The sequence below is a fragment of the Westerdykella ornata genome (genome assembly GCF_010094085.1).
Source record: "Westerdykella ornata strain CBS 379.55 unplaced genomic scaffold EI97scaffold_8, whole genome shotgun sequence".
Lineage (NCBI taxonomy): Eukaryota > Fungi > Ascomycota > Dothideomycetes > Pleosporales > Sporormiaceae > Westerdykella > Westerdykella ornata.
Window position 1 is genome coordinate 683,226 of NW_022986858.1, and position 16,710 is coordinate 699,935.

Genomic DNA, 16,710 nt, shown 5'->3' on the forward strand with positions numbered 1-16,710 from the left:
GTATATATCAACACCATAAGCTCAACCAATGACAAGACAGAAGCTCCGAGACATGTATGTCTTGGCGGCGGAACCTGTTCAGGAACAGACTCAAGTTGACAATCTCAATGTCGGTGGCTGCGGCGCGTGAGGTGGTAGCCCTCTGCTCTAGCAACGGGAAAGCCGTGGTAGCAGTGTGGCCCTGCCGTGATAGCCAAGCAGTGGCTGGGAACTGGAGTTGAGGAAGGTGATCGAATATAAGAAGATACCTTTCTTCCCCCTTGAAGACCATTGCCAGCCTCGTCGTTTCCCTGGGTAGTGATCCCTATGTGCACCGGACCCAATCAACAAATGCGAAGGGCCACGAGATGACTCTCTGCCGTGAAAGCGAGACCGCTAGTACAACGCCAAATAAGACAGAGAACAAGAAGGGCGGGGATTCCTCTCGAAGAGTGCTGGAAACATCCAAATATACCCCGAGTATGATTGCTAGCAAATGCATGACCGCACCAACGTCAATCTTAGCCGAAAGGCCCAGCAAGCTAAAGAACTACATGACGCGCTATAAAGCACACAAAGTACCTCGCGGCTACACAATTTGGAAGACCACGTCAATCGAACGATGTTTCCCTGCACAGTGTACTGCATGGCGCTTGAATCTCTCAGTGAGCTGTGTGACGAAATGCTGACTCCCACCTACCCCGAGATCGAACACCTCGAGCCAGCGGCAAGCCGGAGTTTACACACAATGATATCTACGAGTCGTCAGCTGGCAGTTGCGGATAACATTGTGTACCTGTGGCCGACCTTTGCTGGATTCGTCAAAGCACAATGTACGTCTGACACCTCATGAACAATGTTGTCTCACAGGAGCGCGCTCTCTGTTAAATACCCCTTTGAACACTCTCTTGATCCTCCTTGTCCTCTGAACTCAGCCAGGTTCTCCACTGACTGCATACCAGCGACGCATATCACTGCCGCAACCCGCGAACCGAGCGACCCCAAGCCGCCCACCATGATTGCGGCACATCCGCCCAACTTGAGCGAGTATCGCAATCGCATGCTGGAGGTCTGGAAAGAAGCCTTGTCCAACGGATGCCGCCCCGAGGAGCTGATCCCAGAGGAGATGCAGGACCATTTCCTCACGAAGCTCCGCAACGCGGAATCCCTGGTCAAGGATCTCCAAGAGCGAGAGAAACTCCTAGAAGCCGAGAAGGCAGAACTGGAGAGGGCGCTGGCGGACGAGAAACAGAAAGTAGAAGATATGCCGGAGGAACACAAGCAGCTGATCGTAGATAAGCAGCAACTCGAGCGCCATGTTGAGTGCTTGAGGATCGCCTTGGAAAGCGAGGAGAAGCGCGCTATCAACTTCGAGAAGCGCTATAAGGCGGTTACGGAACGCCTGGTGGTCGCTGATAACCATAAAGCGAAGGTCGAGGCTCAAGCCGCGGAGATCGAGCGTTTGGAAGACAAGGTGCATAGATTGTATGAGGAGAAGGATCAACTCCATGAGCTCAATAACGATCTCGTCAACAAGAACGAGTCCGGCTTTCGGGAACAGCTTGGCCATCTGCGCGAGGCGCTTCACGAGGCGGATCAGCGTGAGCATCAGCTGCAGAATGAGATCATGTCCTTGAAGCGGATCGAGACTGTATACAATGAACTGGTTGCGAGCCTGGAATCTCAGCAGCTACTAACCGAAGATCAAATGGTGAAGGAAAAGGTTCATAACCGCCAGAACGCGCAGCTCAATATTGCTGCAGTCTCGGAGATCAAGACTATAACCAAGTACTTCATATTCGCCCTGAAAGCGCTCAATTCGCATGCCACAATCATCGAGACGTTATTGGGAGGCTCGAACAAGTATCTCTGGCTTCCTGACGACCACAACAAGAACATGCAGGACGCTGCGGACCAGCTGGCTGGGTTTGTGGATATCCGAACTGCGATTGACGACGAATACGATCCGGATCCTGAGGAATATGAGGTCCGCGAGGAGTTGGGCCGTTTGGCTCTCATAGCTAACATGTTCCAGGAGACACTCGAGGAGGTGGATAAGGCAGTGCAGGTATTCTTGGGGAAGCTGCAGCGCAAGCCGGATAGGTGGGCGTCGTTCATGGCGAAGTTCAGCCCAGGGAAATTGCAAGGCGGTACTCGATTCTGCGCCGCCTCTTTGTAGAAGGAAGTTCGCTTGTGGTGCAATGGCTGATGATGAATTCGGCCTAGGAGCGCGGCGCTGAATTTGCTATTGCGTGCTGCACAGACACATCATAATAACAAACCCTGATCTATACCGATATTGATCGTAATGCTGCCCCAGAATGCTAATCAATACTGTTTATATGGATTCCGATCGTGCCCAACCTTGTGCCAGTGGTGTAGACTTGCAGTTTGCCTGCTGTTTGTGACCCGGATTCCAACTCACATTCATTCACAATGTCAGGGGGACAGTTTCGACGTCTTCGAAGGCGCCCCGACACTTCTCACGCTCATATTCCAAATCCGGCTGGAACTCCCAGTACAGTGACTCAGGATCGTTCGCCATCTTAAACGTGTAAGCAGCAGCTTCATCATCAACGTAAACTTTAGGAAGTCCGTTCGCCGCTGCAGCCTCCACCATGAGCTGAATTTCGCAGCTACGCTCCATGAGCGTGTAGAGGTATGCGGCCTCGTCGACTGTCGTCCCTACAGTCTGTATTCGGCAGTGAGCATTTTGCAGCCGAGCAGATTCCTATTACCTACCAACAATCCGTGATTCCTCAGGATTAGCCCTTTACCTTTAGCGCCCAGGGACGCCGCAAGCCGCTTGCCTTCTGCTTCGCTGAATACAACGCCTCCGAACTCATTATACACAGCCTGCGCATCACCGTAGAAGTAAGTAACATCTTGATTGAGCATCTCAAGTTTCTTTCCAAATGCACTCCAGGCTTTGCCTGCCTTCCCGTGACAGTGACAGGCTGCATGCACATCCGGCCTCGCCTTGTGCACCGCACTGTGAATGAGGAAGCCGGCCGCATTCGCAGGCCTCGACGTATTCCCGCCAACAATCTTGCCATCGAAATCCACGAGAACCATATCGGACGCTTTGAGGGTAGCGAAGTGCTTGCCCAATGGGTTGGTCCAGAAGGCGTGAGGATACTCAGGGTCGCGAACGCTGATGTGACCTGACATGCCCTCTGTGAAGCCTTTGCGAGCGAAGACGCGGAAGGCGCCGGCCATGTGGTTGAGAATCCATGCTCGGTGTTTGTCGAAAGATGGGAAAACAGGAATGCCGGGGAGGCAAACTCCTTGAGATATTGCTTGGAGTGGAGTCAAGTCGCTCCGACCTTTGACGTTTTCGTCCCTCTTCTTTTGTGAGACAATAGCATCTGAGATGGGTGCTGCGGACGGCGCCATTTGCAGGAGTTTACTCGTGTGCCACTGTTGGCAACATGGAAGCTTACAACGTTGGTGGGGTAGAGGAGACGGTAGTTCAGTCCAGGCGGCCGCGGATCTCAGCTCCACGCAAATAGGAGGGTGGACAGCGATCGATGATCACTTGGGTAGATACATCCTAGCATTTCAATGTCTTAAGATTTCGGTAATGACCACAAGCCTGTCTACATCTCTTCCGAACGATTTCTGGACAATCATCGTCCAATTCCGAGTCCTTTTCTCGTCGAAGTCCATTTCTCTACCGGTCACCAGCACGTGACCGGTTATTCGCGGCATGGTCTAGATGAGTCCAGCCGTACTCCGTATAGCAGGCCGTATTCCTCGCATCCGATGGGCTTACTCTTCGATATCGGAGGGCTGGCTGCAATATGAGTGGTTAGCCAAGAAGGGGCGGGTGGGGAAGGTGAACATGAGCTGGGAGTGGTCCACTCCTTCACAGTTATTGTGTCCTGAAGATACTCTGGTAGGAGTGCTGTGAAAGGCAGGTAGGCTAAAAGAGTCACCTTTCCAAATTGTGCTCTCGCGGGCCCTAACTGCGTCCGGCAACTACGGATACTTGTCTTAATCCGTAGCCACAAGGTTGCTTCTGAGACAGGAGAGGGAATACAGGATGCTCGCCACTACTATTGACATGACAGAAGATACAGTTCCATCGTCGTAGGTATGGGTAAGAAGCATTCCTTTGCGTACTCGGTACTCAGGGCCGGCCTCAGGCGACGTTGGAAGAAGCTTAAAAAAGAAGGTTAACCCGACAGTACCAGTAGTGGGAAAATTAGTCATCAATTCATAACGCACGTTTCCCATCCTATACTAAGGCCATGTACGCCAAATTTGGCGCCGTGCACGGATGCACGCCCTTCGACTTTGACATGACATGCGAACATCGGGGGCCCAATCAAGATTCTCTCCACCTTGTGACTCGGAGCTGTGCTGACCTGAGAACAAACACTGGTCCACGCCCTGCATTCTCAAGACATATTCGCCTTCCTTCTGCGTCTCTAATCATTAATCGTCGAAGGGCGTGGATTACACAACTGCCTACCAATCTCGAGACTGTGCGGGACAGTTGGGCGTGCCTCTAGCCGTGTCTGGTCCGTTCCTCCTTTCCCGTCGTCAGCATGGCTTCCACGAATACCGATATGGCCCAATTCTTCGACTTTGGAGAGGCAGCTCTGCCCGAGATGGGAGGAGGGAATCGGGGGAGTACCTTGGCTCCAGAACAAGGCCCGCCATGTCCTGTTCATGACCTTGCAGAAGGCATTACCGCATCAGATGTGTATGTTCTCCTGTTCTTTTCTCTGCGACCCCTCTCCGGAAGTCATCACACATGTCTCTTTGAAGTTTTCGTCAATTTGAAGGACGCTCCACGACAGCCGATATTGAATATCCATAGTGAGAAGAGATAGCCTTGGGCCTGGAAGATTACGACTTATCTCTCGTTCCGTCTTCGTCTTTCATTAACTGCTGCTCAACGTCTTACAGCATCGCCTTGAAGCATGTTACTGACAGCGGCTAGCTGCTCGTGCAATAAAGACATTCACGTTGTAGCAGATGGCCTTCAACCTGCCCGAGAAGAACCCGAGTTTGACTACAACTTCTCCAACTGGCTTCCTCGCTACACGAAACCTGTCCATCCGTGTGAATACTGTCGATCACGCGGCCTGGAGTGCTTTCTCTATAATGCTCAGACTGGCAAGCCGACTAGCTGTTCCCCATGTAACGCCTTGTTCAGGCCTTGCAGCTTCAGCGATCCTGATAAACTGCCAATGCTGAGGAACAGAACCGCACTGGACACGCTCAATGTAGTGACCGAGGATGCCGCTCAGTGCTTTGGCGGCCGCACCGGAAAGAAGCCTCTACGGTCTTTGGGTTACATGGGTCCCATTATTGTCGGCGACCTTCTCGCCGATGATGCACCCAAAAGGGGCACTGGTGCTTCACGCTTCCCACGTGAAGCCGTCAAGATCCTGAAAGACTGGATGATAGCACACATCGATCACCCGTATCCGACTGAAGAAGAGAAGGAAGCCTTGAAGGTGCAGACAGGTCTTAGTATCGGTCAGATATCAAACTGGATGGCAAATACAAGACGACGACAGAAAGCCCGTCCTAAGCGAGCAGCTTCGCCCAGTATCCGTCCTTCAACGGAGGCTGTAAATATCCCCCCGGGCCGGACGTGGGACGACATGAGTGAGTATTTCCCTCCCATAACATTTCTGCCCAGATCCCTTGCAAGCCTCCCATCGCTTTTCGATCATGAGAATTAACGCGCGCTAGATCCTTTGGAACGTTGGAAGCATTCTCCACCTGAAAACGAACCGGCCCCCCTCACTGCTATTGCAAAGGCTATGCAAACTTTTGATCCCCCAGCACCTACCGATCCATCCACCAGCTACAATGGCGCGAAGAAGCATTCAAACGGCAGTACCGGTAGTTTCTCTGTGTTCCGTGCACCGTCATCGACGTCAGGAGAGACCAGTTTCACCAACATGTCGTCGGGATCTCTTGGATCAGCCTTCTCGCACGGCTCTCGTAACTCTCTCGGTTCCCTGAACAGCTTGAAGTCCAAGGAGAGGCGGAGGAGACGGCGAATGCCTCCCCGGACACCCAAGCTGGATCTTGACAGCGAGAAGCGATTGTTTCAGTGCACATTCTGTACCGATCGCTTCAAGAACAAATATGACTGGTCGCGCCATGAGAAGTCGCTGCACTTGTCCTTGGTGAAATGGATATGCGCACCGCTAGGCGATGTCATCACTTGCACATCATCAGGGCAGCGACAGTGTGTCTACTGCGACGCGATTGATCCTACGGACGAACACTTGGCGGCACACAATCATCGAGCTTGCGAGGAAAAGGGGATAGAAGCCAGGACCTTCTACCGGAAGGATCACTTGAGCCAGCACCTCCGTCTCATGTAAGTGCCAATATCCTGCGGCCCTTGATTATCACATTGACTAACATGTCCAGGCACGGTTGCAAAATGATCCCAAGCATGGATTCCTGGAAAGCCGAAGTACAAAATATCCGATCCCGCTGCGGGTTCTGTAACACCTTTTTCGACAAGTGGCAAGATCGCGTTGACCATTTGGCGAAGGAGTTCCGCAATGGTGCAACCATGAAAGACTGGAAGGGCTGTAGAGGCCTCGAACCTCACATTGCCGCCCAAGTTACCAACGCCATGCCGCCTTATTTGATTGCTAACGAGAGCAAATCTCCATTCCCCTTTTCTGCAACGAATGCTACTAGCATGAAGGTGGGTTCCAAGTTATCATCACGATCCCTGTTTGCTAACCCTCTGCAGCATTCGTGCCTCAATCTGGACCAAACCGACCTCGAATACCTCCTCCCAACGGCTTCCAACAGCCCTACTCATCCTGCGGACCATACATCCCACTCTAACTCGTCCCACACCCCCACGACCGCCGCTAACGCTTCGCCTCAAAACAGCCAACAATCTCCATCAGGAGACTCTTCTGACCAAAACGAAAACCCCAACCCCAACGCAACGTGTTGGGAGGTCCTGACCCTAAGACTCGGCCAGATGGCCCGCCAGTACATCGAAACTCACGGTCCCAACTCTCTCACTGACGAGATGCTGCAAACGCACGCCCGTCGCATCCTATATGATTGCGACGACCCCTGGAATCAGACCGCGGCAGATAATCCCGAATGGCTTGGGCTGTTCAAGAAAGCGCACGGGATCATCACTCCGACCGACGACCGCCAACACAATCACTCGTTATCTCATCATGAGATCCTCGAAGACTTGGGGGTAGGCCCGGGTGCGAAGCTGGATAAGAGCTTCGACCTGAGCAACTTCCATTGCGTGATTGAGGGGCAACATAGCGGGATGGAGACCGAGACGTTGGCGTACGAGTGCACCCTTTCCGGCAGTATGAAGATCTCGCAGACTGCGAGGGAGTGGAAGAGAAACTCCCAGTCTTCGTTGACGAATCAGACCGTGCCTGGCATGTCGTCTGCTTCGTCAGGGCCATCGCCGTCAACATCTGTCTCTGCCTCCGCTTCGCATCCACACGAGTATATCGGACTTCAGCAGACACCGATTATGGAACTCATGTGCTCGACCCCCGGCGGCCCATGTTTTGGCGAGAATGGGGAGATAGGCTTCTCAGCGCGGCAACTTGGAAAGGGACCTGGGAAGCAGGCGTATTTCCTTGACCATCTTGGCGACCCTCCTCCTGCACAGACTCTTCATTCGGGCCAGACAGCCCCAGCGCCTGCAGCTGAGAGTGGTCATCCCGATTTGCTAGACTGGTCACAGTTCTCTACCGCTGCTTCGGTGGCCGTGCCTGCCAGTCTGCCGACGTCGACCGCCGCAGGACAGTTCGGGTTGTCGTCTAGCATGCCGGCGCTCGGAATGGGGACGGCTATGGCGTCTGGATTCCTGACGGGAGCTGAAGAGGGTGTGGGAAATATGCCATCGATGCAGTGGGACGATGCGGATTTGACTTTCCCGTTGGATATGGATATGGATTTGGATTTTGACGGATTGGATGTGGATGCGCTGCTGGGTGGCAGTTCTTGAGGGTCTTCTCGGCAGTTGGAAATCGGAGCACTGGAGGAAGTTGAGATGAGGTTACGGCCGTCGTATTGTTGAAACGTTTGATACCAAAGGTACCTTTGTTTTGCTTTTCAGATTGGTTACATTAAAGTTCAGCGCTGGTTAGTCTTAGGTAGGGGTGTATAGAGGGTTGCTTAGTGTAATGAATACGAATTCGTAACGGAATAGTCTCCACTCTACATGTTTTCTGCCTGAGGCCCTTTCATTGTGTCGTTGTGAATTATAACGTCAAAGGCTCGCTGATGGGTAACAGATTTTCGTATCAGATGAACCCATATTACTTCCTACCGCTTAGATGTCGCGTGAGAGGAAATCGCCTCAGGAAATCGCCTCAGGTAAACACCTGCAGGGGTCCTAAGCGCACACGCCGAATGTGAATGATATATTTCTCATGCGATGCGCTCTCCAGAGTGAAATCGTATATTCCCGCATCTCCCTTGATACCTCTACCCAACAAAAACGGGATCCTGCTTCTGTAAGTCTAGTATTGATAATGCCGCTTTTTGCCTTCCATCGTCTGACCTGCTTCTCGTACGAATCGCACCAACAGTGACAATCCTCGTGAATGGGACAGTTGGTGCATGGCTCCGACGAATCGACGTGCTTTGTGTGGTTGCACACCCCGCACTACTGACTTAGACTATTCTATGCCCCGGCCCTAAATCACGGCTCCATCGGGCTAGTCAGAATGTGGGGTAAAACCTTGGGAGGGCGTACCTATGCGTATCAAGTTCCGAGGCTGTTGGCTTTATGCGGGGTGAGCGCTGACTTGAATATAGAACCCAGCGCCTACTTCTCAGTTACAGGATATCTACTACGGAGTGTGAATACAAGCATTCCCTATCACCATCGAGCTCTCATTCCTCGTTATCTGCTCGTAACTTCTAAACCAATCCCCTCGTCACAAGGAATACGTTTCTAGCACCAACATGTCACCTCCCTCCGCCATCGAGCCGACCGAAACGCCCGCCACCAACAAGCCCGCAGGCAACAATGGACAGGAGAAGGCCGAGCCCAAAGTCAAGATGCCCATGTTTGTGGGGCCGCCGAAATTCGAGGATCCCTACAAGGAGCGCGAGTACCTGAAGGGCAGACTGGCGGCAGCGTTTCGCATCTTTGGCAAGTATGGATTCGATGAGGGTGTTGCGGGCCATATCACTCTCAGGGTATGTGGTTTATGATTCCCATGTCGGTGCAAAAGGGGAAAAGAAACGGGAACCTGGGCTAATAGATACGTTTCTGTAGGACCCCGTCGACAAGGACAGCTTCTGGGTTAATCCCTTCGGCGTCGCCTTCTCCTTGATGAAGGCATCGGATCTCATTCGCGTGAGCGAGGAGGGCGAGGTCCTCGAAGGAGGCGAGTGCAGGCTGCTCAACTCGGCAGCTTACATGATTCACTCCGCCATCCACAAGGCGCGGCCTGATGTCAATGCTGCTGCGCATTCGCACACCATCTATGGGAGGACGTTCTGTGCGCTGGGGAGGAAGCTGGATACGATCACGCAGGACGCGTGTGCGTTTCACAATGTAAGTTTCCTCTGACTTTGAGGATAGCGTCACGTCTTCCGTTAGAGGAGAAATACGCGTGCTGAGTGGAGTAGGATCACGTAGTATACAACTCGTTCAATGGAGTGGTGCTTGCGGAGGAGGAGGGGAGGAACATTGCAAATGCGTTGGGCCAAAAGAAGGCGGCGCTGCTGCAGAACCACGGCCTCTTGACGGTCGGCAAGACGATCGAGGAGTGCATCTTTTGGTTCGTGTCACTGGAGAAGTGCTGCCATACCCAACTGATGGCGGATGCCGCTTGTGCTGGGCGGGGAGGGGAGACGGTGAAGATTGGGGAGGAGGAGGCGCAGTATACGTATAATACCGTGGGAACGCCGATGGCAGGGTGGTTCAGCGCGAAGCCGATGTTTGATGTAATTCACAAGGAGACGAATGGCGAATATCTGGAGTGAAGGATGGGAGTAAGAGAGAGGGGTGGAAAGGAGCTTAGATGAGTTTACAAGACGCTAAGCCTATTTAGGATATCCCCATTGGGCAAGCTTTGTCTTGCTTCCAAGGTTGAGTGTAGCTGCAACAAGGGCGAATGACAGAGACAGAAACTTAGCAAAAGAGCTGTTTGCAGGAAGAGTGGACAATGACTGCAATTTCGTGGTCCTGCCCTTGATCAAGGCTGGAAAAGAGAGGCAAATTCCCCTTACAAATCACATGCATCCCATCCCACACTTTCCTTCTTGTGGCTGATCACCGCCCCACCGCAACCACATGCTCTAACATATATACATTCTCTACAGCTCTTCATCGACCACTCCAGCGCTCCCACATTGCTTACATTTTGCCGCATGCATCCTTCTGTAGGAACTTGAAACCTCCCGTCTCTGCGCCGCGGCGCCCAGGCCAGAGAAGCAGCTTTTGCAATGGGAAAGGGACCCGCCGTCGTCTTCATCGCAAGGTACATAACTTTCGCACCACCTCCATCGCTTCTACGCAATTAACTTGGTGCAACGCAGGCATGGCTCCCGACTCGATGCCGAGGACAGAACATGGCACCTCACCTCGCCGACTCCCTACGACCCTCCCCTCACCTACGGCGGCTGGACACAAGGCAAGGCCCTCGGCCTACGTATAGCGGCGCTCCTGCACGCTCGGGAAACCGACGAGAGCAGCGGCTCTGCGAATAGAGCCGCAGGCGGAGGAGACATTTCACACCCAGACACTGCTGCGCCGAAGCCGAGGCGGAAACACAGAATCGTAATACATTCGAGTCCGTACCTGAGATGCGTGCAGACGAGCATTGCCATTGCGGCCGGGATATCGCAGTTCCAGCCGCCTGTCACGGCGCCGACGTTGAGGTCGCCACACCCAGGCGAGAGGAAACGGGTCGTTACGCATCGGCATACGCCGACTGGAGATCGTGAGGTGTCTCCGAAGCCGCGCATTGGGCCTGAGAAGATCCTCTTGCGGATCGATGCGTTCTTGGGGGAATGGCTGTCGGAGGAGTATTTCCAGGATATTACTCCACCGCCTCAATCGACGTTAATGGTGACGAGTGCGAAGGCAGGACTGATGCGGAGAGAGGACTATGTCGAGGTTCCGCAGAGTACGAATAGCAACCAAGGGCACTTTCCCGGAGGCTGGAAGAAGAGCACGACGAGTCCCACATCACCTGTGGACGGAAGCAGGAGTAGGACGACCGATGGAACGTTTCCGACAATGGGGAGCTTGGCGCAAGCGCTGCAGCATCGTGAAAGAGCGAGCAGCCAAGGGAGTGCTTCGGGTCATCCAGCGAGGCCAGGCAGTCGAGCTGCGGGCCATAAACCACCACCGCATATTTACGATCCGCCGACGCCTTCGTACGCGTTGAAGCCCTCGGAACCGATACCCAGGGGATATGTCAGTCATGCGAGGGAGGCTTGTGTGCAGGTGGATTATCAGTGGGATAGCATGCGGCCACCGCAAGAGTGGGGAGATGGAGGCGAATACGCTGATGAGTGGAGTACCATGCACAAAAGATTTAGGAAGGGGTTGGCGGGCATGATGTCCTGGTACAAGGAACACGGCATCAAGAACCCTTACATTTCTTCGGGAGTAGAGCGAGATTCCTCCAACGGGCAACCGAACGGCTCTATATCCTCTCCGCACTCAGCAGACCCCCAAGAAGAGGAGGAAGACCTCGTTCTAGTCATCGTCACGCACGGCGCTGGCTGCAACGCGCTCCTCGGAGCCATCACCAATCAGCCCGTCCTCATGGACGTCCTCGTCGCATCGCTCTCAATGGCCGTCCGACGTGACGAACCCCTTCGACCGCCTGAAACTGCACCTCCACTCCCAACAAGACGCTCCTCCGTCATAGACGTCGGCATGTCGGATACCTACGAGCTGAAGATCCTCGCCTCAACAGACCACTACCAACCCGGTGTCGACCCGTCCGAACTCCCCAAAGCACAGTCCCCTCCCGTTCTTGGTTCTCGTCCCTCGTTAGACTCCCGACGGCGCTTCACTCCCGATAACCCCAATAACTCTATCCTGTTCGTCGAGCCCTGGAAACCGGTCAACAGCTCATTGGGCAGTATGCGCCGCAGAGGGTCGTCCGAGTCTTCTTCACGGTCCCTTGCAAGTCCGAACGTAAAACCACTCGCGTCTCCCACAGCAGGCCTCTGGGGCGCACCGCTACCTTCGATCGCGCAGGAGTCGGACGGGAGGAGGAGTCCGGGATTCGATATCCTACCCAATTTCGACGAGTACAAGATGCCCTCTAAGAGTACCGCGACCACCGGATCCGCCACGACGCCGACAAGTGCAAATGACGATGTCGCCGATGGTGAAAAAGAGAATAATGACCAGAAGACGGAGAGAAAAGGGAGTATCGCTGCGGTACCGGGCGGTGGTCTCGAACGCCATTCCAGCACGGCGAGTACTCGCAGCCTGGGGCTGTGGGAACCGAAATCCAGTCCTACAGCAGGGAAGAGTTTGTGGGGCCCGCCGAGGAAGGATAAGGATGAGTTGGCGGAGAGGGCGCATGGGTGGAAGAGGAGGTGGACTATGACGGGTAGGGAGGAGTAGGTATGTGAGTGGGTTTGGGGAGAGGGTTGTTGGATGGGGAGGAGGAGAAGGAGGAGTTTGCAAGGCGGTGGAGGTTGTTTTGCGCGTGTGGCATTTGCAGGCGATGCTGGGTATGCGAGCGTTCTGTGATTATTGATTCTGATGCGCGTATATAACACCTAATTCGTAACCACCCACGAATTCGGACGGACCCTGGTGGCGGTGCGACACTCCACCAGTCAAGATGCCAGCCTCGGTCGCTTCAGCGCCGGTGCACCGCACAGCTTCGAAGACGCCGGCGTCGCGGAATAAGAAGGCTGCGGTAACGAAAAGCGCCAGCAAAAGCCGTCAACGACGTTACCAATGGGGCCGTCCAACCACACGCCTCCCCCGACGAGATGATGGCCTCATCCAGTCAACGGGTGGCACCTGCGCCTGCTTTGACATGTTGTGGGGTGGTTGCCACCTGCCACCTGCTCCTCCGGTCTCCGGTTGGAAGCCGGTTGGACACCAATGCAGGGCGATCATCCCTCCAATCCCTCCATTGGTGCAGCTTGGCAACCCTTAGGGCTGGCGTGCATTTTCGCTTCTTCAAGTTCTGGTTGCCCTGGGCGTGACGCAGCTAAGCCTCCCGAGGTCAAGAGCTGCAGTGTCCAAGCTGAGCATTAACACTATCGGCTATCCCACAATATTCGATGCCAATTGGTTCCTTTGCGCTGACATTACCAGACTGGCAACGGTTACTGACCAAAACGCACATATGAATTGCTTCGCAAGTATAAAGACTCTCGCACGGTGCCAACTAGAAAACAGTTTGCACCGAAGAAGGTACGCTAAATGATGTTGTCCGTCGAAGTTACCGTCGCGATTGTCACCCTCTTTGTCACTTGCCCTCCAACACTCTTGATCATTTGGAAGCTATTTCGTCGTCAAGTAAGTGCTTACAGAAGTACAGGTACGCTTTTCGAGATTGTTAGGCCGACCCACGACGATGCTGTCTTGCTCGGGCTAATGCAGATTTGACACAGTGTATGAACCGCAGGCACTGTCCTCAGCAGAAAGTCCACTTCGATGTAACCATCTTGTACATTACACATACACGGAGCGGAGGATGGAGGCCAGGCTTATATCATCTAATGATCGGCTCTGTGAGTTTTCCTTCCAAGCGTCCCGTCCCCCTCACTTACACTTAACTGGCACATGTCCCGGAGACGACCCTCGTGTTTACTAAGGGCGACTCTACGAAAATTCTCTTCTATTCAAAACCTAGCACACCGGCTTGTCGCTTTTATCTCATGCTTCAGAGGGTAGAGTTCCTATTTGACATGTGTTATCCACGAACTAACAGCTGCCCTTGATAGGTCGAGGCCCCCATCACACCGGCCCTTACCCCTAGTATCCTTTTTTGTCTTACTCGAGTCTTCAGATCTTGTCGGTGGTTGGCGACATTAGCTACTTTCGGCGCATTGGAGATAAGGTGGATGTTGATCCGAAAAATTGCCCGCAAGGCCGAGAGATGGAGAACATCCTAGGAGGCCTGAGCGCAAGCACATCATGAGAGTATTTCCATCTGGTCGGACCCTTTGGAGTGGCAACCATCATCCAGTATACGCTGCATGGAATGACTGCTTTGACTGCCGCAGCGGGAAGGCAGGGCTCACGGGTGGTCGCACTTACAGCTCCACCGGTGTGAAAATCAAGGTTGTGATACCCCATCTTTAGTGCTGTATTACTCTCCTTGAAACCAAGAATCTTGAAGAATCTCCTTCGCCGACGCCCTCATTGAAGGCTCAAACCGCAACATCCTTCGAACCAGCTCGCCTACTTTGCGTATATCTTCCTGAGTCAAATCCTCGTTCCTCTCCCCATCAAAATACATTTCCTCCAGCCACCCTTGAAGCGTATAATCGGATTGCTCCCCAGGTGACGCGCTGTCCATGGCGCACCATGTTTGTTGCCAACGCTCGGGCAGTTCGTCGCTGGCCATCTCGAGCATTTGGCGGACAAGCACCGTAGGGGTCGTCATGATGCTGTCGAACGGTGGTTGCCCGACTACGAGCTCGAAAAGCTGCCAAAAAATGTAAGTTTTTCCCCGAGTTGCGGCCAATGTGCCGTTCGTCGCCTAGACATGTTTCTTGAAAGTTTCAACTCACCATACAGCCCATACTCCACAAATCTACGCGGTAATCCAACTTATCTCCGAATATGACCTCAGGTACTCGAACAGGAAGCGGTGTATGAAGCGTGTCGGGAACGTCGTTGCTCAAGAAAGACTCACCGAAGTCAACAATTTTGATCAGATGGGAAGACAATGAGAGATCTGCAGGATAGGAGGTAGGCCTGACGAGATAATTAGGCATGCCCGGCTCCAGTGGCTTTCCGTCTGTCCTTCTGATCAAGCCAGTTTCGGGTTCCCCCAGCTTCCGGAGGAACTCTTCCTCCGGTAACGAATGTGTGGAAGGGATAGTGAAGGCCAAATTGCGGATATGGAGATCTAACGTGCGTGAGCCGAGTCAATTGAGTAGCGAAGGAGTGCTAGCCACCTCCATGACCGATATTTTGTTGATGCAGGTAATCTAGGCCGCGGAGAGCCTGTTTTGCAATGTTCTTTGCAAATCTTCCAGGGAGTCTCCCATCAGGAAAGCGTGCATCAAGTAGATCACCGACACTTGGCCCGAGCAATTCAAGCACGAGGCAGTCGTGGGTTCCATTTGGTCCAGCAAGTTGGAAGTGGTCCACCATTGGCATTGGATGTTGAGAGCCAGGCTGCTCAGATTGGATGGCTGCTATTGTACGTAAGACGCTGGATTCTCGGTTCCTTTCTCTTCGTTCTGCGACTGAGATCTTTACTGCGACATATCGTTGCTCTCTGGACATTTTAAGCTTCGCAACTATCAAGGGTCTGGGAAAGGCGAACTCCTGATCTCTTGCAGCCCAGACAGTCGAGTAACCTCCCCAGCCTAATTTGTGCAGTATCCTGTACCTCCCATCTTTCAAGCGATCTCCCAGGTGAATAGAGTGATAGCCATCCCGTCGGTAGCGATGCAAAGGCTCAGCATCAACATCGCATGTATGCAAAAACTTATTCATCTGACGTGTCTCGACCAACGTTGACGCGAAATGCTGACGAGGATTGTAAACGCCAACGCTCTTCCATCTGGAAGCGCTTCTCGGACTGATCCAAGAAAAAAGGTGCGCGCTTAGCCCATGGATGCTCATGTGTCATTTGAAACGCAGAGAACGCGTCAAAGTCCGACAGCGTTGTTGCTATGTGCTGTTGTATAGTTATACTAAATCATAACGGGATCTGGGTTTAATTTGGCGCTAGTCCCTAAAAGGAAGTAGCCATATTGACCCAAAATAGGGGCAAAACGTACAACATTCAACACCACAGTAATCACAGCTGGTCACTAAATCACCTGAACAATCCGTGAGATGCTCCACAAATATGTCTGCACCTGAGTCCCGACGTATCTTTGAGCATTCCCAGCCGGCGAACCCAGTAGTAGAAGGGAAGATTCTCGCCTGACTAAAGCGATCACTCGATAAGAATGAGAGCATCCAGGTCAACGTCCACATCTACACTGACATTTTCTGTAGAATCATTGTATTTCCTGAATCACGTAGGCCAATTCAGCCATTTCGGGGAACCTCGTTATGGAGCCGAATCTAGAGTTGAACATCCACATACCGCAGGACGTCAAAGGAAACAGGCTGACAACGTTGCCATTGCCGAGATATCACAAAACCACCAAGTATCGGATGGGCCGGGAAAGCGTAAGAGGAGTGTCAGAACCTGTCATTTGACTTCTGTGAATGTGTGAAGCCGGAAACAAGGAACTGCGCATTTCAGCCTTGCGCCACCTGGGAACAGTTAGCCCTTCCATTCGTTACAGTACCTGCGAGCGCCACGATAGCGCTTTCACGTCCAATCGCTTGGACTGCAGGTGACTCGATGCACACTTGAATTTTCAAACCCCAAGAACTCCTTTGCGCATACAAGCGTATATTACCACGCTGGGGCGAAGAACCCGAAGCCTACATGCTTTTGATCTGCCATCACCGCCTATCACCTGCTATTGTGTGTATATACGAAGATACCGTTATTCTACGGCACAATCGGAACACTGAGAGGTGTCAATACCTCCTTCCGTTGCTCTGACACA

General features: G+C 53.0%; 6 protein-coding genes across 6 annotated transcripts; 4 read left to right on the top strand and 2 right to left on the bottom strand.

Moving 5' to 3' along the window:
- Positions 1-727: 727 nt before the first annotated feature.
- Positions 728-2,158, top strand: EI97DRAFT_457904 (uncharacterized protein; the record flags this gene model as incomplete). The annotated part of the gene is made up of 3 exons (XM_033800861.1): positions 728-812; positions 942-1,966; positions 2,015-2,158. 3 exons carry the CDS (start codon positions 728-730, stop codon positions 2,156-2,158), a joined length of 1,254 nt encoding a protein of 417 aa, XP_033654735.1.
- On the bottom strand, positions 2,061-3,604 carry EI97DRAFT_312877 (arad-like aldolase/epimerase). Its single transcript, XM_033794619.1, has 2 exons — positions 2,722-3,604; positions 2,061-2,671 (listed from the first exon to the last, which is right to left on the bottom strand). Exons 1-2 carry the CDS (start codon positions 3,373-3,375, stop codon positions 2,411-2,413), a joined length of 915 nt encoding a protein of 304 aa, XP_033654736.1. The 5' UTR covers positions 3,376-3,604; the 3' UTR covers positions 2,061-2,410.
- Positions 3,605-4,910: 1,306 nt separating this feature from the next.
- On the top strand, positions 4,911-7,963 carry EI97DRAFT_375538 (uncharacterized protein; the record flags this gene model as incomplete). Its single annotated transcript, XM_033795511.1, has 4 exons — positions 4,911-5,604; positions 5,692-6,331; positions 6,385-6,670; positions 6,719-7,963. The coding sequence occupies 4 exons, from the start codon at positions 4,911-4,913 to the stop codon at positions 7,961-7,963; spliced, it is 2,865 nt and encodes a 954-aa protein (XP_033654737.1).
- Positions 7,964-8,839: 876 nt separating this feature from the next.
- Positions 8,840-10,188, top strand: EI97DRAFT_312954 (class II aldolase/adducin domain-containing protein). Its single transcript, XM_033794620.1, has 3 exons — positions 8,840-9,165; positions 9,245-9,526; positions 9,601-10,188. Exons 1-3 carry the CDS (start codon positions 8,929-8,931, stop codon positions 9,955-9,957), a joined length of 876 nt encoding a protein of 291 aa, XP_033654738.1. The 5' UTR covers positions 8,840-8,928; the 3' UTR covers positions 9,958-10,188.
- On the top strand, positions 10,189-12,677 carry EI97DRAFT_312955 (uncharacterized protein). The gene is made up of 2 exons (XM_033794621.1): positions 10,189-10,454; positions 10,513-12,677. The coding sequence occupies exons 1-2, from the start codon at positions 10,420-10,422 to the stop codon at positions 12,563-12,565; spliced, it is 2,088 nt and encodes a 695-aa protein (XP_033654739.1). The 5' UTR covers positions 10,189-10,419; the 3' UTR covers positions 12,566-12,677.
- A 1,258-nt stretch (positions 12,678-13,935) lies between these two features.
- On the bottom strand, positions 13,936-15,805 carry EI97DRAFT_466716 (serine protein kinase). The gene is made up of 3 exons (XM_033801549.1): positions 15,088-15,805; positions 14,698-15,038; positions 13,936-14,612 (listed from the first exon to the last, which is right to left on the bottom strand). The coding sequence occupies exons 1-3, from the start codon at positions 15,761-15,763 to the stop codon at positions 14,274-14,276; spliced, it is 1,356 nt and encodes a 451-aa protein (XP_033654740.1). The 5' UTR covers positions 15,764-15,805; the 3' UTR covers positions 13,936-14,273.
- Between the last annotated feature and the right edge of the window lie 905 nt (positions 15,806-16,710).